We start from the raw sequence: 24,547 nt of genomic DNA, 5'->3' as shown, positions 1-24,547 counted from the left end.
GGGCAGTCCCACCTGGATCCTCTGTGGCAAGGAGAGCCTCTGTCCCTCCTGCTCCCCCCAGCCCCAAACTGACTTGCTTAAGTTTTCCTTTCTTATTAGGTGATCAGCTTTGGATTGAGTCAGCCAGCCAGGGAGGGTTGCAGAGCCATACTTTCTAAGGAATGTGACAGGATAGCTTTATGTCTAACAGCATTTTTCCTTACATTGAAGAAACAGGCACAAATGCCCCTATTTATTGCCATCAACAGCACCAGAAATTTACATCAGAACATGTCACAGACAATTCACCATCCAGTAACTTCATGAGGTGCTCTTTATCACCTCCAAAAATGCTAACTATTTAATGTTATTAACATTTTAGAAAATACTGTGGTTGCATTAATTTTCCCCAAGCTTAGCAACAGCTAGGCAGCTTTGAGGTTTGTTCAGAGTGAAATACTTCATGAACAGTGTTTTCCAAATAAAAACTTTAAAATACTAGGGAGGAAAAGAACCAACATTGAGAGAACAAGGTGAGGGTATTGAAGCATTTGTGTGTGACGTGCACGGAGAGGCTTAGGAGAGAGGAGGACAGATGAACAGAGACCTCAGATTTATAAACAACCTCTTTGATATAAACACCATCAGCAGAGTGCGAGCTGTGTCAAAGTAGTAATAGATTTCACTGCAGAAATATTTCTTATGAGAAGCCTGTACCTGGTTAGGACCAATAAAAAAATCCTTTCTTTTTCTCCTTTCTTCCCCTCCCACCCCTCGGTTTTCTCCAGCCACTGCAGTCCATGACCTTCACAGGGAAGCGTTTCTGCTTTGACAACAGGCTGCAAACCTCCAAGGACTAGCAGTGCTTTCTGGGAGAGAAAACTGTTGCCTCACTCACAATCCAATCAAAACCTGAATGCACCAAGTGAAAAATAAACCAAGGACATCATTATTCTGTTTCATTGTGATTTGGCTTGCCTTCAAATCTCACACCCTGTATCTCTGAAATAGCAGCAACACCTCCATTAGCTGGGCCTTCCAACACTTTAATCAAAGTATCTTTCAGAATAAAAAGGCAGAAATGTCAAATTCCAATCACCCTTTAAATTCCCTCAATTCCCCATGCTACAGAGAATTAAAGGCTCTACCCAAGGATAATTTCCTGTACAAACCATCATGCAGGCACACAGGTGCTCTGCCACGTAGGCAGGCGCCAATTTCACAACATGGCAAGCCCTGGGGTGGTGGGACAGGGAGGCTCCCCTGCGGGCATCCCGTGCTCATGGCCACACTCCTGCACCCACTGCAGCTGATTTCTCCCATGGGATAACAACATTCACACTTTATCAAAAACACAGATTATTGTGTGTCCAGCTGAACAATCCCAGTGTGCATTATCTCCCCCTCTTCTTTCCATATTTATATTAAAAATATCAGATGCTGGCATTTCTGTTTTTACTGGCACACTTCTGAAGGCCATGAGACCCAAAGTTCTCTCAGACTTTATTGGCATCCAGAGAAATTAAGTGGTTAAAAAAAATAGGCCCAAAAGGTTTGATTAACCTAAAACTCATTTTCTCTCTCATTCTGGGGTGCTTGCAATACCTCTAGGTCCCCAGAGTTCTTTCAAAAGATTTTAGCAAAGGCAAGCTAAGCAAAATGTGATATTCTGGATCCACATTTAGGTCATTTCTACATGCTGAAGTTTTTTAAGTTTTCCTTTTTTTTTTTTTTTTTTTCCCTTTTTAAGGAACCCTCAAACCATTGTTACTTCATAGAAAACTACTCTAGGGGGAAAAAAACCACACCCTTAGGACTAAGATACTTCTGTAATGGTTTCTTTGAGGAATCTTTACAACTGTATCTTCTTATTTTATTATCTTTCTGCTGAAGATGATAATCCCATAAAAGATCTTCAAGAAAGAAATTAGGTATAAATCTGGCATCTTAACTGTTATCTTGTATAAACATATCCAAAATTACAAGAACATATGCTTCTACTCACATAATACTATTTCTTTCTCCTACACATATTCATAATATTTAAAAACTATATTTGATCTTCAGGATAAAAGACTGCATACAACTGGAAAAAAAAAACCAACACAACAGGTAGGTATGGATATTTAAAAAATACAGAATTAGAGAAAGGACCAGAAAACCTATCAAATAGCATCAGCTTCATGCTCTAAATAATATTCCATAATATGACTTGCAAGAAGAACTAAGAAAGTTTATGACTTTCTTAAAATGCAGCTTATCTGTCCTTCAAAACACATAATTAAAAATGCTCTGACTTGTTGCACATGTGGTAAGTAACCTAGAAGGGAAGTATCTGTGGTCTCTGCAGCGAGTACTCTGACCCCAAACAACTCCTCTGTTCCACACGTTTTTCTGGGAAGATGAAGGATCTTGTTCCTTTGTGCAGCATGGCTGGCAAGATGTTCTGGAAAGCCACACTCCACTAACCATTATTTCTGCTCTTCACAGAGCTCAGTCTTTGATAAGGCACAATTATTTAAAATTCCCAATGCTGTTGTGCATCCCCTGACAGTGATACACACAAGTGCATCCCCTGCGACAGCAATGTGATGTTACAAAGTTCCACTAAATTTATTGAGAAGTCTTTATCCAGCAGTTAGCTATAACACAGTACAATGGTTATCCTCCTAAATGATAATTAAGCTTTGGGGTAACATTTAATTGAAAATGTACTGTGAAAATCAACAAGTCAGCTCTTTCAAATTGAGGCTGCTTGGTTCAAAATACCATTCAATGTGATTTTGTCTCACAGTAATCCATGACAAAAATATATGAGTCTAATCCTGTTTCCTCTGGAGATCATTTAAAAACACTTAACCCCTTTGAAAATTTGGTTTGTATAATTTCACATTATTAGTCAAATGGTTAACCTTTTTCTACAAATATTGTACCTTTCCAGTAATAATTAACATGATCTTATAAGTAACTATTCTATTAATAACATAATTGAATTCCTTTAAAAAAAAAAAGTTGAAATTTTCACAGTTTGTACCATGCTCTTAGAATCCCATTCTTTGAATACATTTCCCTGATCAGTAACTGTGTTGGAAGGATCTGTGGGCAGCTGTGATGCCCATGGGCAGCCAGAGGACCAGGGGTGAGGAGCAGACACCACGCAGGAGCAGACAGAACAGAGCACCCTCCTGCACTAGCTAGGGTGTGACTTTCCGAGTCCTCTCCTTACAAACAAGATCCAAAGAAATTTGCTGCCATGCTCCTCCTATCTCCCTGGGTTGTCTTGGGCCACAGCAGATCATGTGGCCCAGCAGGAGCAGCCTGCCAAGCCAGCATTCCCCAGCAAGGTGTGTGTGTGTCCCAGGGCTCCTTCTGGAGCAGCTTCAGCGTGACCCTGGTGTCCCACGCACCCACTGCGAGCCTGAGCCCCCAGCCACACCCAGAGCAGGGCTCTGAGTTCAGCTTCCTCCACAAGGGATGCAGGGCACAGCCTCTGGGTTGGGCACTGCTGCACAGTCATAAGCAGGGAATCTGACATCTGGGAATTCACTTCAGAAATCCCTGATCTGAGCTGAGGTGTGGACCTGGATGGACCCCTGCTGCAGTACATCCTCTAAGAGACCCCTTGTGGCCACCAACTTTCAGGCAGGATTAATTTCTTTTCCATGCTGGATGATTAATTCTATTTTTAGTCACTACTTTGTGCAAATCCAAGCAGAGAAAGAGGATGCTTGTGTGTGACTGCAAGCAGAATTTGGTTCCATGTCAAAATAAGGACACAGAAAGAGGATTATATCTGCTAGAAGGAAGGAATACAGCATATGATACTGAATCCCCTAGGGAGACTGGCTTCTGAAATGAAGTTCCCAGTAATCTCATCTTAATTAAAACAAAATGAAATTTATGATATCTCATTTCCCCACCACTTTATTATTTAGGTGTCATTGTCAAAGACTCCGCAGAAATGGAGGAAGAGACAGCCGCTGCCCCAAGGAGCTTCCAGTCTGACTCAGGAAGAAGTAAACACTGAACAGCTCAGGAAAGAAAGTAAAGCCCTTGGCAATGAATAAATACCTTTGTATTTTCACAAAGGTCATTCTCAGCTAAAGTGAGATGAATCAGGGAATGAAGAACCCGTCTTTACTGCTGTGGCACAGGGGAGAACAAAATACAAAAGGGAAGAGGTGAGTGCAGAGGTTGATGAAGGGTTGAAGAGAGGCCATCAAGAAAATAGAAAGGATGGATTTAAAAAACAGTACAAAGGTGTAAGTGACCACTGTCACCTCTAAGAGCAAAAAGTTTTCATCCAGAATAGCAAGAGAAGCAAGAGAAGCACAGGCAACAAGTAGGAGATGTGACATGTCCTGAATGGAGGCAGTGGACAGATTTGGGAACATTATTTTGGGCACACCTTGTTACAAAGTGCAGATACAGGTTTTTCCATTTTTACTGAAATAAAATTATTATTTTTTATATAAAATACAAACAGTATTTTATAACACCCTTGAAAATATTATAGAAAATTATATAAAGGAAAATGTCATGCTCTTTAAAAGAGTGAGGATACAGCTGAGGAAATCCATTCAGCTAAATAACTCCCAAGAAGTTCCAGGACATCACCCTTTCATTTTAGATATGGACACAGTTACATAACATAATTTAGCAAGTGATTTAATAGCCCTTGTCATGAATGCTATTCATCTGCTACCTGCAACTCTGGTTTCTATTCATATTTTACAAAACCACTATCACAACTATTTTTTTTTTTATTTGTTTCTTTCAGCTACTAACCTTCTACATTTCCAGAGTGAAATTACAACTTTTGAAATAAGCAGCAAATATCTTTCCCCCTTACTTAGCAAGCACCTGCCCAACTTTCCTTGCAGCACCATCTCTTCCCCAAGGCTGAGGACAAGAAATCTGGGCTGATACTGGGATTCCCTTGGAAAAGGAGTATATAGAAAAGTGAAGAAAACAAATTATCCTTATTCCTCTCCAAAGAATCCTCTTGCTATCCAGGACTAAAGCCTCTTGGGAGAAACCCAAGACATCTATTCCACCCAATTGCATCCCCAACATTTTCAGAAGTCAAGAAAACTTTCTCATAATTATCCAGTCTGTGATAATGATGATCTCCCTGTTCTACCTTACTTGAACTTCTAGACTGTGTCCAATAAGTAAAAGGTGTTATCACCAAAGGAGCTCTTGTGGTAGTACAAAACTGTCTGGAAAATAATAGCTGATTAAATTTTAATTTATTAATTACACAAAAAAATAAAGTTTGAGTTCATCTTGCAAAAAGGGAAAGCAAATATGGCATAAGACCATACCTGCACCTTGAAATTTCCTGTTTTAAGCTTTCATCCTGTTAAACAAAAAAATTAATCTTATTTGAGACTGTATTCATCACATGGACCATGCAGTCCATTTCATGCTATGGGGATAAATGACAGCATGTATGTATTTCATTGCCTTTTAAGACCAGAAATTAGAGAAAACCAGAAATTTTATTATTATAAAGGACTAAATTGAAAGTGGAAGAGCCAAAATTGGTTATAAAACAGGGGGCAGAGACCATAGATTATGTCCAGTCAACACTGACACTTATTTTTTCACTGGCACAATCTGTTCTGAGAGCCTGGGTGGGGGAGGAAGAAGAAAGATCATCTGGGAGCATGGTAGATGGATTTGAAAACTCTCTGTCATTCTTTCATTCTTGGCTCTCTTCAGTCTCCTGCTCTTGGCATCCTCTGTTTTTCTTCTTATTGCACATAAAGGTTCGTTTTAAACCAACAAACAAGTGCAAGTCTGGAAAAGATGCCTGGTTTTTTTGGTGTTTTTTTTTTTCTGGGAAGCACATGGGAGAGCTCAGCTGCTGCTCACTTCGAACCAAGCTGACACCCCCTCGTTCAGCTGACACCAGACAGTTCAGCGACCAGAGAAGAGCTCTCTTACTCTGTAAGTTAATATTAGGCAGTGAAACTGCATATGCCATTAAAGTTCAAAGAAACTGATTACTCCTTTGATGTGTTGCCAAATTGCTAGAATAATGACGCTATTTTTTTTCAAGTGTATTGGTGTGTCTCCTCAATTCTCTATTTTTTAACCCCATGCTTTAATAACTGTTGAACTTCAGAAAGAAATGTGTTATTTTTCTTCAAAGGAGAGCTGGATACTGTTTCAGGATGACTTCTTTTATATATAATGGAAAGGATATTAGCCCCCTATTACAGACAAAAAAAAAAAAATCACTTTATTTCCCCCCTCAGGTGCTATCCTCCTTTAGACTTGGAAAATAAACATTTAAAAATGCATGCTGTTAGTGGGTTGTGCAGCACTACACTGCGCTGTCAAAGTGAATATTGTGATAAATTATGTCAGTCTGTTCATACTTACAATCATCTTCCACTTCCTCATACCAAAGCATGTGAGCAGACATGAAATCTCTCCACAAAACAGAGGAAAAAGAAAACAACAGCAAAATATTTCTTGGCAAAGTATATCCCAACTTTGCTGCTGCAGTAGCTTCAGCTGGATTGGGCTTGTGCAGATGTGTCCCGGCAGGAGCCCGGCAGCCGAGCGGAGGGGAGGGCAGCGGTGCCCAGGGTGGGATGCTGGCAGGGCAGAGGTGCCAGGGTGGGATGCTGGCAGGGCAGAGGTGCCCAGGGTGGGATGCTGGCAGGGCTGTGTGCCCGCAGGGGCTGCGCTGGCCCGGCCAGGGAGAGGCAGGGATCCTCACTTCCACCCAGCCGGCATGGGAACTAATGCCAGGGCTCTTTGGAGGCCCCTAAATGTTTCAAATTCCAGGACCTGCGCAGAAGCAATGCTCTCTGTGCTTCCCCCTCAAAACAAAGTTGATTTCCCATAATAGGACAGCCCATGCGCTCGACATATAAGGCTCTGCTTCCAGGGTGGCATGGGCAATGGATTTAAATTATGTGCTGCAGCTTCCCGAGGAGCATTCAGGCTGCAAAGCGGGGTGCAGATATTTACTGCTCCCTCTGTGCAGATCCCCGGAGAGCCCTATGAAACAAACTCGATTTCTTCCCAGCAAATGACCCCCGGCACATCCCCTGGGACAGGTTCCTCCTTTTTTGGGAGAGGAGCAGCAACCCTCCCTGGCTTTTGGGATTTCAGCCCCCCTCCTGAGCAGGGGGAAAAAATAAACAAACACTAAAATAGTGTTGTCACCAAACTAAATGTGCAAATGCTAACGCAAGTTGTGGTAAGTCAGTAGCTGCTTAAACAGGAAAAAAAAAAAAAAAAAAAAAAAGATATTGACTTACAGCTGACCTTTTCCACTCCCTACAAAACCATGCAGTACTAATGCTGCACACAGCCCAGGAGATGCAGAGGAAGCACAGGAAGGAGTGTACACAAGCTGCCTATTTCTCTTCCTAAGAGTGGGAACATCCCTTCACTCCCAAATCCCAAACAGGTGGGACCCAGCCTGATGCTCTCCCCCTGCACTCAGTGCTAAGCCTCTTTAGCTTACGCAGGAAGGAAAACAGGCGTCTACAAAATACTTGGGAAAAGGACTGTGTCATCCTTCACCCAAACCCACATTGTTATAAGGCTGTTTTCTACAACATGGACTTTGTACAGTATGTATTGGCCTTTAGAGATAGGCCACATTAAATCATGTAAATGGTTTCATTTAAAAAGTCATTTGAAGAAACACTCTAATGCTGTTCATTTTAATTTTTTAATCTATCCTTAAAAACCTGAAAAGTGGTATTTTTCAGTTTTAAAGCTTAATATGTCTAGTCATGCTGATTACAAGTTTATAAGTAATTTTCTGGATTATACAGAAAAATAAACACAAAAATGAAGTGTTTAATAGAACCTTACAGCCACTGGCATTTTCTACACTGATAGTCAAATTAATACACTGAAGAACCTGGATGTACAGAACATGCCAAGAGACTCCTAAGGATTAATTTGCAGCCCACAGGAACTGCAAGTCATGAACTGATGTAGAAAATAATCTGAAGCAGAGCAGAGCACACCGTAACAGCAGCAGCATTTTGATTATTTGAGGGAGAAGGAGACTGAGAAAACGCAGGAAAGGAACCACTTATTGTGCAAATCTTTTGTTTTAAAATATCTAAAGTCACCCTTAATAGTAAATGCTGTCAATAACTGAGACCCAGTAACACATTTAAAGGCTACAAGTGAAAGTTACCTTGAAGGAAGATGATAGGAGAACTGTGATCCTCCTGGCTTATCTTTATTTCAAGGTGACAAACCTTTTCTACAGAACTTTTCAGGTGCATAAATCAGTTTCTAAATTTGATCACAGGGCCTCCATCTCCACAGAGACCTGTGGTCTGTTTCACATCCAGGTCTAGTCACAATCCACAAAAATTCATGTGGATTATTCATCCTCTCTGAAAATGGCTTTGAGACCATCAGAGCCTATTTGGATCGGGCTCTACAAGAAATGCAGTGCTACTCAGTATTTTATTCTAAAACATAGCCCAAAAAAGTGTTTAGTGGAAATATTTACAATAATTTACATATTTAACAATCTTTCACATGCAGGATATCCGTATTTGCTTCCTCTCCTTACACTGGGGGAGTTCAAAGCTCTGGTGGCCTCAAGAGAACACCTGCTTCATTCACAGGAGGGCAGCCAGCCTACAATCTCCCTTCCTCCTATTGATGCTCCTCCAGTCAATTAGAAAAGAGTAAAATTTTGCTGGGCCACAGAGAGAAATATCAAAAGTGAGTGTTCAAACGTACTGGGTATTTTGGTTGGGTTTGGATTTCTAGTTTTGGCAGCGGTGGTGGTGGTTTTGGGGGACTGAAAAGAAATTGAGAGGCTTTTAAAAACTTAATACTATTTTCAGCAGCTATGAATGCTGTGACTGCCTAACACAGAGAAACATCCAGGCTACTGAAGTTGTTTAAAATGTATTTTTTAGTGCCCACTAGCCGCACTTAGATCTCAGGGATAGCCTGGAGCACTTTGACACACCAGGTTTTGTTATTTTTAGGGTCTTTTTGCTCAATCTTCAACAACAGAGAGCAAGGCAAAGCTTCTCTGTAGCTTTATGTCAGGTAATTACTGTATGCTCAATAAATGCTGGTGGTCAGGGACCACCTGCCTCACTCTCCCTTCCACATGCTGCAGGTAGCAGGATCTGACCTCAGTGCTTGGAGACTACAGTGCCTGTGCTGCAGGACAGAAAAGGAACAAGCTTCAAAATCACAGACAAGTTGGAAAATGTAGAAAATCTGGAATCATAAAAATGGGTATTTTTTTAGTGATTGCTGTCAGCTATAGTTTAATGTTGCCTTACTCTTCCACAACCCATAATAGCTTAAATGAAAGAAAATTGTCATCATCACAGAAATGGTCTGTGTGACTTTCAGCCACCCATTAACAAAGGTTTTACACAGAGGCTGTTTATTTCCCTGCTTGAGAAGTCCTTTCAAAGCCCAAGTATTGATAAACTTGAAAATATCTCCTTTCTAACGGCACGAGTGTGACAGTAATGCAGAGCTGGAGAAAACGCCGAGGAGGCCAGCAGCTATGTGGAAACAAGGACAACAATAAACTGCCTGTTCAGAAACCATTTAGGGGATTGGGTTCAGCACATGTCAGCATGACTATAGAAAAGAAATGGATTTCAACATCCAAAGTTGGCAGCCACGTTTATTGTCTCAGTAAGCTAAACCAGAGGAAGGTTAGGACTTGAGGACAATGGTCAAACCATGGACTGGGCATGGGAACCAAGCTCTCAGTTCTCTAGCTCTTCTGTACCATAATAAAGGGCTGCATTAAAATTCAGGACTTCTCTGTCAGGGAAAAATAAAAGAACACGACTGGAAAATGATGTTTTTGACATAATTGATATGGGAGGAGAGGTCCCCAATTCAACATAAATAAATCAAACAACTTCATGTTAACAACCTCCACAGAGTAACAAATCTACCATCTTGCTGTAATTTACTAGGACACAAGCACCTCACAAACCCCCAACAAAGCAAAGCACACCATATTGTCATTTGTATCATCTATCTCCTCTCCTGTTAACAGATAAAACAAGAAAATAACAAATAGGTAGCATGCTGCACAGAACTGATTTACAAACCTCTTATGACTTTTTAAACATCCCAGTGGCACATGTTGTTTGCCAGTACAACTCAACATCAGGCAGAGCGCTTACAGCATAAACCTAAGACAGATGATATTTTGATTATGATTTCAGAAAGCATTTCAACTTTCATTCCACCCTGTTTTTAAATCACTGCCAATGCTGACCTAAAAAAAAAAAAAAATTCAAGGCAGTCCAAGCCTGTTGCTCGGTTCAACCATTAAGCCCATAACAAGATGTCTCTGTGCTCTTGCCAGTATTTGCAAATCTATCACATCTATCTGTGTGGGAAGAAGTGCTGAGCTCCAGGGACTATGGGACTGATGTGCAGGGAGAACTGGGATGAGATTCTTTCAAGCACTAATGTGCAGCGTGGGTTTCTGCCCTGGTGGTGTATTGGTTCTGATTCTTTTTATTATTCACTTCCTGTCATGAAAAGAAAAACAAAACAAACACAAACCACTTGCATGTCAGCATCAGAAGGAAAAAAAAAAACATCTTCGACAGCTTTATCACCACAGAAGTAAACAGGCAGCTTCTGATTTTCCTGTGAAATCAACAAGGAAAAAAAGAAAAGAATCTTTCCAATGTGAACCATTGAAAAACTTCTCTCTTTTGTTTCATAGCCTATTTTTACTTCAAAAAGGAATAAATCACAGAGCATTTTAGTACAGGTTGCAAAATGGTTCTTTTTCTTGTTTATTTGATCTGTCGAACAGAAAATAAAAGACAAAAAAACTTCAAATCAGAAAAAAACAAAAAACTTGCTCTTATCTCTGAAAGAAGTAGTAGCTTTTGGCTTCCAAAGTAAAATATATTAATATAAGTTTATAGTCATAAAATCAGTAGTCAATACAATGTTGCAATACAAAGCCCTCTCATATGCAAGGTGGATAAAATATATATATATATATAAATATATATATTATATATATATATATATGTATGTATACATTTATACCATGAAACACTTCTGCTTGAAAACATGTTCTAGCATACAAACCAACATATTGGTTCCCTGCTGTTTGTGCTCTCCCCTGGAAAGCTCTCTGCCTCATGTCATGGCTGCTGGGAAATAGGGGTTGATCTTTTTTGCAGAGCCTCTAGCAAAAAGAAGGGTGGGCTCACTTGATGCTAGTTCAACATGAAAAGTAACTCTCAGAAAATAATCACTATCCATCCTGGAAAGCTTCAGCTAAAGAACAACAATCCATTTCACCTAGTGGATCTGTCCTTGGTGCAAGGTCCCAAGCAGGTTTAGCAGGAAAGCATGTCCATGCTTTGTATATCTTTATTCTCAAACCCTATCAATTCTCCAACTTTCAGATATTTTCAGCCCAGCAGAAATGAAATCAGTCTTTACTGGAGTCAGCTGGACCAGACTACTCAGAAGATATACTGAGCCACCCAAAGGAAAGTGTAAAAAAGGTTAACAAATTATATAAAAACTAATATTAAGAGTACAAAGAAGAGAAGAGAAAGAAGATTTTAATTACTGATATATACAAAGTAGGAATCAAAGTAATAAAGAGGAATTAGAATTACCATTTATATCTATAAAATGTTGGTTTTTATCCTTCCAGAGAGGCTGATATGACCAGAAGGGAGAACATCTTATTAACTAGTATTTCTTTCTCTAGATTTAAGCATGTAACTCACTCCAATCACCAGAAGCATCCCACATAAGCTACAGAAAGGATCCTGAAAGTGATCTGTAAAGTGTCTGAGAACCTAAAACAGCCTCCTGCCTTGGCAGGGGGGCATCTTTCTCTGGATTTCTTTTGTTGGTTCACCCGTGGTTGTGTGTTCAGACCATGAAAGGCCCAGGTCAGACTGCCCCTCTTGTGTCTGTCTACTCAGTGTCCACAGGAAGAAAATCTGAGCCCCCAGACCAGTAGTGAGACACAGCACAGGAGGTCCCCTGGTTGGGCAGAAAACTCCTTGGTGCAGTTATTTTCTCAGGGTGGGTCCAAAACATGTGAAATTCACCCAATTCTTACTGCCATTACAACTCACCCAAGGGAAAACTCTATTCTGAGTCACCAAGGAAGGAATTCCAGCCTCTACAATGTTTACATGCAACTGGTAACATCTTGATTACTTGCATCACACCTAAATGGTGAAATGTTAACCAATTTTTATACACACACGCATTTGCATGCATGTATGTCACAGACAGAGCAAGTGCACTCACAGACAAGTAGTGGCAATAGTAATGTATGCATGTGCATATTTAATACTTCTTTTAAGAGGACCTGATTTCACAAAGTTGAAGACAATTATAAAACCTCATCAGTGAGAAGAAAGAAGTTAAACAGAGAAATGTGAACGATAATTGGAAGATGTTTGAAAACACTGTTTAGGCCTACATGTCGTTACTAAGAAAAGTTTCTCTGGTTGAAAACAAACAACTGCAAACAAAAACAAATTTAGTCTAGAAGGGAAGCAGGTATTTAAAAAACAAAAGCAAACACAATATGTAAGGAGCAGAGGAAAAAATGCCAAGCTGATTGCAAAGAATATCAATAGGAGGTAATTATGAATCAGAGTCAACAATCCATACGTACGAGACAGAGAATTCACCCAGGTCTGCAGGGAAGCTGCATCAGCTCTGCCAAAGACAACTCAAGGTCACTTTGCAGAGCAAATGTGCTGGCTGCTCACATAAACACAGTTTTCTTTAGGGAAACACAACTTGAGCGCCAGCCGCCTGCGCTACCCCAGTCGCCCCATCACGTACTCGCCTGGCTTTACTCTGCTCCAGCCAACGTTTCAGCTGTGTCCAGTTTTGACACAACACTTAATGAAAACCACTGAGAAATTGCAAAGCACTTAGAATCACAAATATCCAAACAGGAGGTTCTCTTTGCAGAGAAAGACTGAGGGAACTTTACATATTTAGTCTGGAAGGAAAAGGCAAAGAAGTACATAGCCGCTGCCTTTCAGCATCTAGACACAGCAACACCCTGTTATTTTTCATGTATTCCAAGGAAAGGGACATAATTTGGGTGAAATTGACTTAGATTTGATATAAGGAGAAAACTGTGGGAGTATCAAGTTACTTACACATATGAAAACATATACACACAGAGGTCATCAAGCCCTTTTAAGCTGAAGCTTGTAAGAAAGACTTATAACAAATTTTTCAAGGATAACAAAGTATGTTTGATCTATCTCAACCCTTCAGCAGAAGAAATCTAAGTGCCTTTCATCTCTGTATTTCTGTAACTCTCTGACATAAGATTTACAGACTAGATAATATAACCAGTCATACGGAGTTCAAGTTTGCATGCATCTCATATACAAAAAAATTGTGTTGTGGAAGGAGAGCAGCCCGATGGATACAGGAATACACAGTGACAATCTGGAAACCTAAATTCTATTAACAGTTCTGCCAGTCACTCATTGTCCAATTTTCCCTTTTTTCCCCCCTTTCCCACATAAAAAAACAACACAAGCTAAACAAGTGCTGCTAGTCTGCTTAATTATTGTTTGAGAGAGGTGACAAACTGTTTAAAGTGCAGGACTATTAAGGGGCTGTGTTTTAATTACACTGATTTCATCCTAAGCCTCCCTGGATGACAATTGCTCATAGCCTAAGTTACAGTGGCAAAAGACTGTCACATTAAATCTGTGAAGACTGGGCTATTATGACAGCAAATTATGATGACAAAATTCTGTTAGTTCAAGTCTAATGAAACATTACTGCACACACCAGGATGAATGTTAAATTATTTCTGTGCAGGTCTAAATGCAGGTTAGTACATCAAGATGATGGCAAACTGAAGTTAATGCAAGCCTGCAGAGATGACATTACAAATGGCAAGATGATTGCAAAATGATGCTGCTGCAAGTGAACTGTGATTAAAAAACAGGTTTCTAAACAGAAAAATGTGCTAAGTGAATGTAAAAATAAACCTACAGAAAATAAAACCAAAGACATTTTACTTAAAGCAAAAGACATACTGGATACAATTAGTGCTGCAGACCAATTCCCAGCCAAACTGGCCAATACTGATTAGGAGGGCACAAAGCCAGGGTGAGACTGCCTTACAAGTAACTGCCAATGAATTCTGAGTAATGGTATCACTAGGACATTTTTTTTTCCACTAAAAGGAGGCAATTGACTCTGTAGAAGCATAAATAATTTTTGAAAAAGTGCTCAAGATTATTATCCTATGGAAGAACCTGGTTTGATCAGGAAATTCCTTCTTAAATTTAATCTTATTGATGTTTTTCTTTCTTGTATTCTGGCAAGGTTACTAGCACATGTCCAGAACCAGATTATTCATCAGGACCAAAAGTAATTTGTCCACTCTCAGGTAAATTCAAATACATAGAGTCCACAGCACTATAAGATTAAGGAGATTAGATATTTAATATACACAGTGCTCATAATATTTTAATGTGATTAGATAAGTAACACCAAAGATCTGCTAAGTATATTTCCTTAGAGCAATGTTCGATTATTACTTCTAACATATGAGGAAAATATAATTCAAAACCTGAAAAAATTCTTCTATTTTCTTTCTGCATTTGAAGTCTTTCCTCCTTGCTGTAATATCTCTATCTACTGGTAAATACAAGAGGTACACTTCATGTCTATTTTGGCAACAGCAGGTACTCTGTGTCTTTTCAAAAGACTGGTGTATCTATCCATCTGTCTGACTCTCTGTCTGTAATGTTTTCCATCTTATTATCACCCAAAATATGTGATACTCAGTTCCTGATGAATTACACTGGTGAACTGAAGTACTTCGTTTAAATAACAGGCTTTGTCAAGTAGTTTAGGTAGTGCCTGACCTTTAGGTTGAAAACAAGCATAATTTTAACCTATCTAGTAGAGAAAAAAAAGAAAAATTCTTGAAAATTTATAAGTTTTACTGGGAAAACTACACATCCTATTCAAAAAGATAATAGAATGGCAAAATCTCACTAAAAATAAATAGATCTTAATTAGGTAATTTATTTCAGAGATAAGTACAAAGTGACTCATGCTCTTTTTTTTTTTTCAGATTTTTCTAAATAGTTCCACAGCTAATAAATTAGTACTCAGAGTACAGAAAAGGAGATCAAAATGATGGTTCAGAGCTCCAAGTCACTCTGATTACAGACTGAAATTTGTAGGAGCCATTATCACTGCATACATTACATTAAAATTCATGTAGCTTTTCTGGAGACACACATACATTCCACCTGCAGGCATGGACTTTTTAGAAGACTAGGAAATCACCACTTCCAGCTACTCACTAATCTGTCTGTTGGCATGGAACCTCTGCCAGCTGAATTTACCTGTAAATCTGAACTGAGCACAGGAAAGAAATCACAGTCTGAAGTAATAGAAGATGAACCATACAGTGCTCCCTCGCTCCCTGATGATTTTAATCTTACTAAATACACTCATTCCAGTGAAGATACACACTCTGAAGGCAGTAAAATCTGTAAAACTTACTGAACTCAGTGATTTTGAGTGTGTCTTTTATAACAGAGAAAAGAACAGATGATGGGAAAAATTACTAATGTTTTTTGAAGCTTGAATGATAAGCAACAGCAATCAAAGTCACTTTATTATAATGGCATAGAGAAGGTCCAAGTAGTTTGAAACCTAAAAAGTCTATTCTCTAAGGAATTATTTCAAATCTAAATTGCTTAAAAATATTTAATTTCCTCAATGCACCAATTACAGGTTTGTTGTTTAGAGGGTTTTTTTAGCCTGTTAGTTGCTTATGCAGCACATATGCAAATGCTTAACACATTAGACCTGTGGGTTGACAAAAGTCCAAAGGGATTGTGTGTTGTAGGTAAACAACTGCTTCCTTAAAAGCACTTCATGTAAGTTTGAAAATATAAATTAGATCAGAACCAGAACAGCTTGGTTACTAATATGAAAAACAGAAATTTCTGCAGTCTCTGTTAGAGATCCACTAACATACAGCCTGAGCACCTGATTTCACAGGGCTAAAATGCACCTCAGACTATTTTTACGCAATAAGTCTTGGCTAATGCTTGTTACTTAAGTACAATTAGATGATATATTAACATTAGAGAAAGTGGGCTAATTTTAAAATTATCTCAAATTCATCAGTCCATGGAAGATAGGGAAACATATCCCATATGGAGGACAACATCGACACAAGGATTCAGAGAACAAAGTATTGATGACAACCTCAGCAGGCTTTATGACAGCTGCAGATGACTAAATTTATTCAATATTAGTTTAGGTGCTTGGTGGTAATTTGCCTGGCCTATACTCATTTCTTCTTAAAGGCACAAGCCTTCTATTAATCTTGGGTTAGAACCATCAGCCCCAGCCAGAACTTCAGTCACTGTGAAACATTTTAAATGGCCTGTGCATAAACACCTGATTTATTCCCTACTAATGCATACAAGTATGACTTCTTCTTTCCTTTTTAAAAACTGGAAAAAATATTTCAGATGAAAGCACTCTGTCACTTTTTAATCACTCCATTTATTTATTTTCCCTGTTTGATAAATATATCCATATAAAACTTCTCAAAAGGATGTACTTGACCAGAATGCAGATGCCACTACAACTAAAAGAAATATTTTAAAGCCAAAATATACAAATAGACTTAAAATGATTTAATGATGGTGATACATGTTTCAAGTATAAAATTCATCAGATAACTGAATAAGCACTTCAGCTACTATGTAAAGCTGTTTCAGCATCAGCTGGGTAAAAACCACCAAATGCAATGCCCATTTTTTAAAAACCTCTTCTAGAACTAAAACCCAATATGTCTAATTATGGTACCAGTCTAATTTTCAGAAATTGCAATAAGAATTGAATTAACAGGCACAGATTTGAGTTAATGGAGAAATGTATTTTACAGGGGCAATCACATATCATCTGTCTGGTAGGGTTCTTTGAATGAGTCAGTGCACACACAGACAAGGGAAACCTGGTTTATGCAATTTAAAGAATTCTCAATACTGCCTCATTAAAGAACTTAGAGAAACAAAGATGTCATAGGGTAAGAGATCCGCTTTCACAAACAACCAAATCATTGAAAGACAGAATTGCCAAAACCATTCAGCTTTCTCAAATGTGTATCACAGGTCAGAGCCAGGACTGGGCAACATATAAGGTATACTGATTATCATTACATGGATCGAGAAAACGAAGGCGACTCCCAAGTTTCCTAATAGTGCTAAGGTATTCAGGGAAATGAAAATGAAAGTTGGCTGCAGAGAGATGCAGAAGAGCCTCCGAGTGTCAACTGGGCAATAAAAAAGACAGATGAAATTCAATATTGAGAATATGTGGGGGAAAAGAAATCTCAAATTTACGTACTCAGCATGAGCTCCGAACTAGTTATTACCACTCAGGAAAGAGATCCTGGAGTTATAAAAAGGTCTATGAAAATACCAACTCCATCTTACAAGCTGTCAAAAAGCAAATCAAATGCTGGCCATTACTATGACAGAAATAGAGAGCAACATACAAAATATCATTATGGTGTTATTAAAGTCTTCAGGTGTTCACACTTTGAATACTGTGGGCTGTTTTGCTTCCTCTATCACTAAAAAAGATAAAGCAGGAATAGCAAGAACAGAAATGATTGAAAGCTAAGGAGAAATGGCTTCCATGTAAAGAATGACTACAGAAGAATCTTCAAGCTAAAATATGGGGAGGGTGAATGAGCATGCAAGTACTTTAAACCTGAGAAGGAATAAGAGATTGCCCAGGGGATGCACACCAACCAAAGGAGCACAGCACTACAGACTAATCACTAAACCATGCTAGAGAGGGGCTGAGCCCAACAGGCAGGTACAACTCCAGCAAGAGGGTCCTGGCACCATCCCTGACACTTTTCCAAAATCATCCTCTAAATGTACAGTGGACAAAAAGAGCCAACCCAATTCTGGGCTTCCCCATGTGTGCTGGGAGCAAATCACAGGGGCTGGCTCTGCTGCTACAGGAGCCTGTGGTGTGTTGATGCCTGAAGGGCTGTGAGCAGTGCTGGCCTCTAGGAGGATGCTGTGGAGATACAGAAGAGAAACTGGAAACAATCAGGGGGCTGGAGCTCACTCAGTGACCTGGGATGCTTCACTTTGTAGAGGAGAAGGCTCAAGGGAGATAGGACTGAGTCTTGAAAAGCCTGAAGGAGTAAACAAGCTGCATAAGTATAATAAATTAGTTGCCAAACCTGGTAATACAACAACTTGGTATATGATGGACAATTGATTTAAAGACAAAAAGAAATATTTCTTCAGCCAGTGGGCTACCTGCATCTGGATTTTGCTGCACAAGGAGTTTATGGAGGCAGATGTTTATCAGCTGGTTTAGAACAGTTAGACAAATTGATGTAAGTCAAGTCTGTAAACAGCTGCTAAAAATGAATGGGGCAGAATTTAACCTCTAGCATTTTTAATACAGTGCTTGCAGGTGCTGTGTTAAGATTAGAAAATGGATCTCAGAAAGTGTCCAGGTTCATTGCTCTCCCTATCATCTCCTGTTGCCATTTCCAGGAGAAATAATCCTTGGCTTGATGCACCATTGTTCTGACCCAGCAGGACATTTTGTATGCACTTGAGTTACAGGGAAAAGTAGACTACAGCTGAACATAGCTGAGGTGTACTAAGCTGATGGGTCTTTAGAGAAGATGAACAGAGAACAATTTTTCACTGTCTCTTTTAGTGCAAGAGCTGGGCAGAAGAGATAAAAAAAACAGGGGAGAAAATCAGCAAGTGACTGGTTCAAAACAAGCAACAAGAATTACCTCTTCACCCTGTGAGTAGCACAGGACAGGTCTCTGCTGCTGGATGATGTGGATGCCAAGGGTCCATGTCACTTGGCTACCCTGGGAGCCAGGTACCAGCAGAAATTATTCCCTGGCACCAGCAGGAGTGGTCTGGCTGTCAGGTGTCCTCACACAACTCCCTCCAGACACACAGGCATTTCTTAAATCAAAAAGGAACTGGACACATCCCCTACCTGTGCCCCACTTCAAGCACCAAGCAACCCTCTGCAGACAGCATTACAGCAGCTCTTTTCACACCTACAATGCAGTCATTTCTTTATCTCCTCTGCCCCAGTGCCTCTCAGGCAGAATTCTGCTGGTAAGCTTTGATGGGAACACTGCAACACAGGTTAAATCACTGGTATTATTCTTATCTTTTGTAGTTACAACCACCCCTGAATTTAATAGTGTTGTGTGTTTTAGTACAGCAATGTTTGCGTGACAAAATATTAAAGAGCTTTCCACCTTTTTAACATATATCCTGCTTTCAAGGGTTTATAATTTAGCTGAGAAAATGCTCACAGCTGAAGATCAGCATTCAAAGTCTCAGTGTGGAGGCAGCATTTCATTTCAGTTGTGAGAGGGAAAACAGTATGTCATTTTTATAACTATCAATAGAAGGCTTCTGTGGGGTTTTTACTTCCTGGATTTTTTTTTTCCTGTTCTAAGACATTTTCCTGTTTCAAGTTAAGCAACTGGATGCATTAATAAGTGACAATCATTGATCACAGCATGAACAAGAAGAGATAACTGTCTTTAAAAAAAAAAAATGGTACAAAATCAGTGTACATTTTCCACAGCTTTACATGAAACACAAAGATCCAGTTCTGTAAAGCATAACTACATAGTCATCACTCCCATGCAGTGCTGACAAAACTGTGAAAGGTTTTAAACATTGGGTTCATACTTTTACATTCAGAAGAAAAGATAGATACCAACCATAGGGACATGTGTAAGACAGAGGAATTCTTAATTTATCATTTCCAAAATCTTGAAAGGAATGAAAAATGTGTTCTTTACTTTAGAGAATTCATGGTTTAAAAGAGGATAACAGCCTTTCCAAATCTCAAGTTTTGTTGGCTGTTTTCGCTGATACAACTTCAGAAATATTCACTAATTATGTAGTCATTATATCAAAACATCTTGTTTATTAACATAAAATTTTAATTTCTTTGCATTTCTTCCTACCTGCAAATATACAGAGAACTGGAGATGTCTGCAGTCCCAAAACATGCATCACACACACATACATCTCTGTGGAATTTAATTCCTGGCATGGGTGAATAAGAGGTTAATTAATTTTCAATATCTATCACCAGAGGTACCAAAATAATAAAATTTTCTACTTTACTTAAGCTTGTGTGCCATTCCCTTCTCTCAAGAGCTTCATTAGAATGTGAAAAAGCAGAAGGAAATTACCACATATTGGAAATAACAATCCCTACAGATTAAATAATTCACATTTAACAGAAAAAAAACGATAAATACATTTGGGTATGTATATGCATATACACAAAGAAAAATATACACATACAAGAAAACATACACAGCTTTAGTATTATTTAAGAGGAGATATATGGACATGGAGAGTGGAAGGAAAGGGTAAGTGTCCAGGATTCATTGCAAGAGGGAGTTTGACAGAAATAGGATAATTGCTATACCTAGTTCTAGAATGGGTTTCTAGGCAGCTTAGTTTAAATGTTTCTAGAAATAAGGGAAAGCTTAAGACCACTGAAGTCTTCCACGAAGCCACGATACACAAGAGTGGTCCTGGGCTTATTCCACTAAGGGCTGTGCAGGAAGGTGTGTTTCCTCCTGGTTGACAGCCTGTCCAAACCAGTGCAGAGCTTCCTAAGGCACAGCCATCAGCCCAGACACAGTTTGGTGATGGGGAATGCGAGTCACGAGCCGCTGCATGTGCTCCTTGTGGTGACAGCTCTTAATTTCATTTCTAGGGGAACTCCCCATCCATCAGTCTTTGAATTGTCTGTGCCTAATCCTTATTCAGGAAACATGCCTTGACATAATCAACTTTATCAATTATTGCACAGTAGCTAATCTCTTGCTACAGAAGAAAGCATTGAGAAGGCGTGATGGCATTACTCTGAGACTACTTCACCTGTCCCCTATATAATTTCTAGACTTAATAGCCTCAGAACTCAATCGAGTTCTGAATTTTCACTGATGGTCTCCTCTGGGGCACTATTACCAGATTACTCCCATGATTTGATGACAGGATACGTTATAAACATACACAGTTGCTTGAAAGATATTAATTGCAATGTATGCTCTTCTTGCCAGCAGCAATCTCAAAATTAAATCCCTTCAATGCTGTTTTCATATGCACAGATATCATTGGAATATTCTCATGGCAGCCTGCATCAGCAGTGGTGTGCTCAGCTTTCAAGTGAATTCCATGGTCCCTTCCAGTTATCTGGGGGCTGCCTACACGGGGGAATTTGTGTATTTGAATTTACTGCTCAGCAATTGCTGCAGATAAGTGCTCATGTGCACCACCTCGTGTGAGGAAGCTCTTCTGCCTTAACTCAGAAAGCGGTGTTGCACAGGGGTGCCTTGGGGCTCAATTAAAAATGTCAGATGAGGGTTAAGCTATTTTCTCACAGTAGAAATCAGGCTGTTGCTTTTTGTGTGTTTTTCTCCCCTTACAGATATGCCCTTATAGATTATCTTTCCATATCCTTCAACTGTGTTTTCCTTCAGCCTCCTCTCCACCATTAAAAAAAAATAAAAATCCTACCATCATAAGGTAAAGACTTATTGACTCCATCAAAAATATCCGAAGTTTCAAGTTCAGGAGAGGTAGAGGTTTTGATACATGAAGCTTGGTTTCATTTGCCTGATCCACTCTTCAAAAACTCTATCCTTTTCATAGCAAAAGTCTTAGAAAACATCTGTAAGCCTTCAGTATCTTAAAGGCATCTATTAAAAAATATGTCCTTCAGAAAGAAAAGGCATTGCCAAACATATATCCTCTTAAGTACAAGTCAGTTCATTCAAATGCAGTTTAAGAACTTCCATGAAAGAGATGCATCCTTGAGACAAACAGGACATGAGATTCCAGAAATGAAAAAACAAAAAAAAAACCCAAAAAAACCCACTTATTTTTGGGGTAATTTTTAACAAAGCTGCCTCCATTTGACCAGGTTTTTATTTATTAACTGACAGTTTTAAAATTCTTCCAGTCTTCAGAGAGAAAAAAACAAGCAAACAACAAAAACACAAACTAGAAAGAATTTTTTATTACATATGTCTCTTTGATAAGATGTGGAGGCACTGAGAAAAAGGAGATCCCTCTGCTTCTGTCCCTGCCCCCTGCACACATGCATGCTTGTCCACAGACACATACACTGGAACACCAGTTCTAAAATACACAGGGAGACCCAGGAGAATCAACATTAATGGAACTTTAAAATGTAAAAAGACAACAGAGAAAACCAAAAATGTTAAAAACCATGGCCAGAGGTTGAGAGAACAGTGGTGAGTTTCCACAGTGGGTTGTGCTGTCAGAAACGCTCTGCTGGGATGGGGGAGGTTTGACCAGGTCTGCTCAAGCGGAGGTCGAGGTGTGTGTGCCCAGCTGCCCACCAGCCTCATTCCACACCCTGCCTCACCCTCCTGCCACTGCTCTCTTTGTAATTGGCTGCTGGAAGGCTTTGTGAAGGCAGAATGGGGAATAAATGCTGTGTGGTGGGTGTTGGGGGCTGGATCTTAGGAGAAACATTCCTCTGGGGCTCAAGCCTCTTGTGTCCACTCCTGTAAATACCAAGGTGCCACTGTGTGTAAAATGAACCATTTCTGGCACAAGAGCCAGGGTGCAGAGTGATCCCTGTAGTCCCTGAGCTACAAACCCCTCAGGAGCAATAGCCCTCCTCTCATCAGACTCATGCAGCTTGGCCAAGAGCAGTTTGAAGGGTAATAATGAGCCACCAGCCAGCATATTTATAAACCCACACCACTTAGAGCAAATTCCTGTGTGGCAGAGGATTAGTGAGTAAGGTGCACCACATGGCAGCACACATGCCAAAGTGACCCCATCCATCCTGGAGTGAGGAGGAAGAAACCATTAACATCAATATCAATTGATGCAAAGGACTGCAAATCCTTGCAGCAAAGGATTTGGGGAGGGAGACCCTGAAGTCACCCTGGCCAGGTTGAAACCTTCCACCTTGAAATGAAGAGGGGCAACAGAGAAGTGAGAAAAGATCAGAGAAAAGGGTGCCTATCAGGAGGTTGCCATGTACTTAGAGCTGCATAATTGACCATAAAGTGTCCACAGACCTGTTCCTGGGATTTTTTTATTAGACTGACAAAAGTTTAATTAGGTTAAGAAAACCAGCTGGAAGGTTTTGCCAGCAGCTCTGCTCCTTCCACCCACAGAAACATTTTGAGTGTGTCAGACTGGTGAGGATCCAATCTACAACTTGGGTGCAACAAAGCTGAACTGGACTGCTGACAGACCAAAACAGTCAGGAGTTCTACAGATAAGCTAGAGACAAGATCATTTAAGAATAATGCATCATAAAAATTAAAAAAAAAAATAATCTGGGCTCAAAAGTCAGCCTGATTTGAGGTAATATTTTGTCACAAAGATTGAATTGGCTCAATGGGAACTTGAATTTTATTGTGTGTCTAAGCATATTTATGACATTGAGCAAAGAAATCTACATTATCAGTAAGAATGTTGACAGGACCAGAGCCATGGAAAATGTGTCTCGAAAATTATTTTTCTGGTATTCTGCAAAAAGTGCTGGATGGGTAAAATAAGTCACCTCTAGAAGACTCTAAGGGCAAGCTGCAAGGAATAGGGATTTAACTGGAGGGAAATATGATATAGGATTAATAACTACTGGGCTCCCTGCCTGTGAATGGGAGAGGCTTGTCAGAGACATCCCAAAAATTAAACCAGTAAATGCCAGTTGAGAATATGCAAGATCATCCTTAAAACAAAAGTAAGCAAAAGAAACAGTAAAAGAAAGAAGAAATAAGACCCTCAGGAAAAAAAAAATAAAAAAATCCCCTGATTCCCCTTAATTATGCAAAAAAGAAGACAGGACTAATTTCCATTATTTAACCAACTGCAAACTGGGAAATAAAAGTAAGGTTTTCCTGCCCCCGCCACCAAACCATCAAGGGCCATGCATTGTAAATCTCCTCCCTCTTCTTCCAATCACATAATTGGAAGGTTATTTGCATTTTTAATAAAATACCTGCTGTGCATTACAGTACTCAGGCAGAGGTCTATTCAGAGAGGAGGAAGCACACTAGAGCTTGCACTGTCAGATGATGAACCTCTGTCACATGCTGTGGCTCAGGCATCCCTGTCAGATCAGAGCTGCACTTTGCCATGTAATGAAACAACTTAGAACTACTTATTCAAAGACTTGAACTTAATTAGCAGTAGAGCAAGGCAACTAACTTGCAGTGAATAAATTGTCAACTTCACTTCTTTCTATTCATGAACGTTCTATGATTAGCACAAATTATTCTTATAATTATTCAAATTTAATTCACCATATTATTAAAATAATATTTAGTCTACAGCTCATTCACCAGGAGCATGAATGTTATAAATGAGTTTATTAATTCTGAGTATCTGAGTAGATCACATGGTTCAAGGTGTAAAGCTGAGAGTCAGAGTGTCCAGGCAGTTTCCTACAGCACTGAGTTTTACATTAACTTCCC

General features: G+C 39.5%; 1 protein-coding gene across 3 annotated transcripts in view; it reads right to left on the bottom strand.

Moving 5' to 3' along the window:
• The window catches only part of DMD (dystrophin), a 1,141,085-nt gene that overhangs the window by 962,364 nt on the left and 154,174 nt on the right, over positions 1-24,547 (bottom strand). The window contains exon 1 of one of the 3 annotated variants that reach the window (XM_058829410.1): positions 6,373-6,719. The exons of the other annotated variants lie outside the window; for them this stretch is intronic. Within the exon in view, the coding sequence (XP_058685393.1) occupies positions 6,373-6,415 (43 nt within the window). The 5' untranslated portion in view covers positions 6,416-6,719. Of the gene's footprint in view, positions 1-6,372; positions 6,720-24,547 lie in introns of those variants that run through there. 3 annotated transcript variants of the gene reach the window in all.

This window comes from Poecile atricapillus, chromosome 1 (genome assembly GCF_030490865.1).
Source record: "Poecile atricapillus isolate bPoeAtr1 chromosome 1, bPoeAtr1.hap1, whole genome shotgun sequence".
In the NCBI taxonomy this organism is placed as follows: Eukaryota; Metazoa; Chordata; class Aves; order Passeriformes; family Paridae; genus Poecile; species Poecile atricapillus.
The sequence above is the reverse complement of the archived record's forward strand: the minus strand, read 5'-3'. Positions and strand labels throughout refer to the sequence as shown.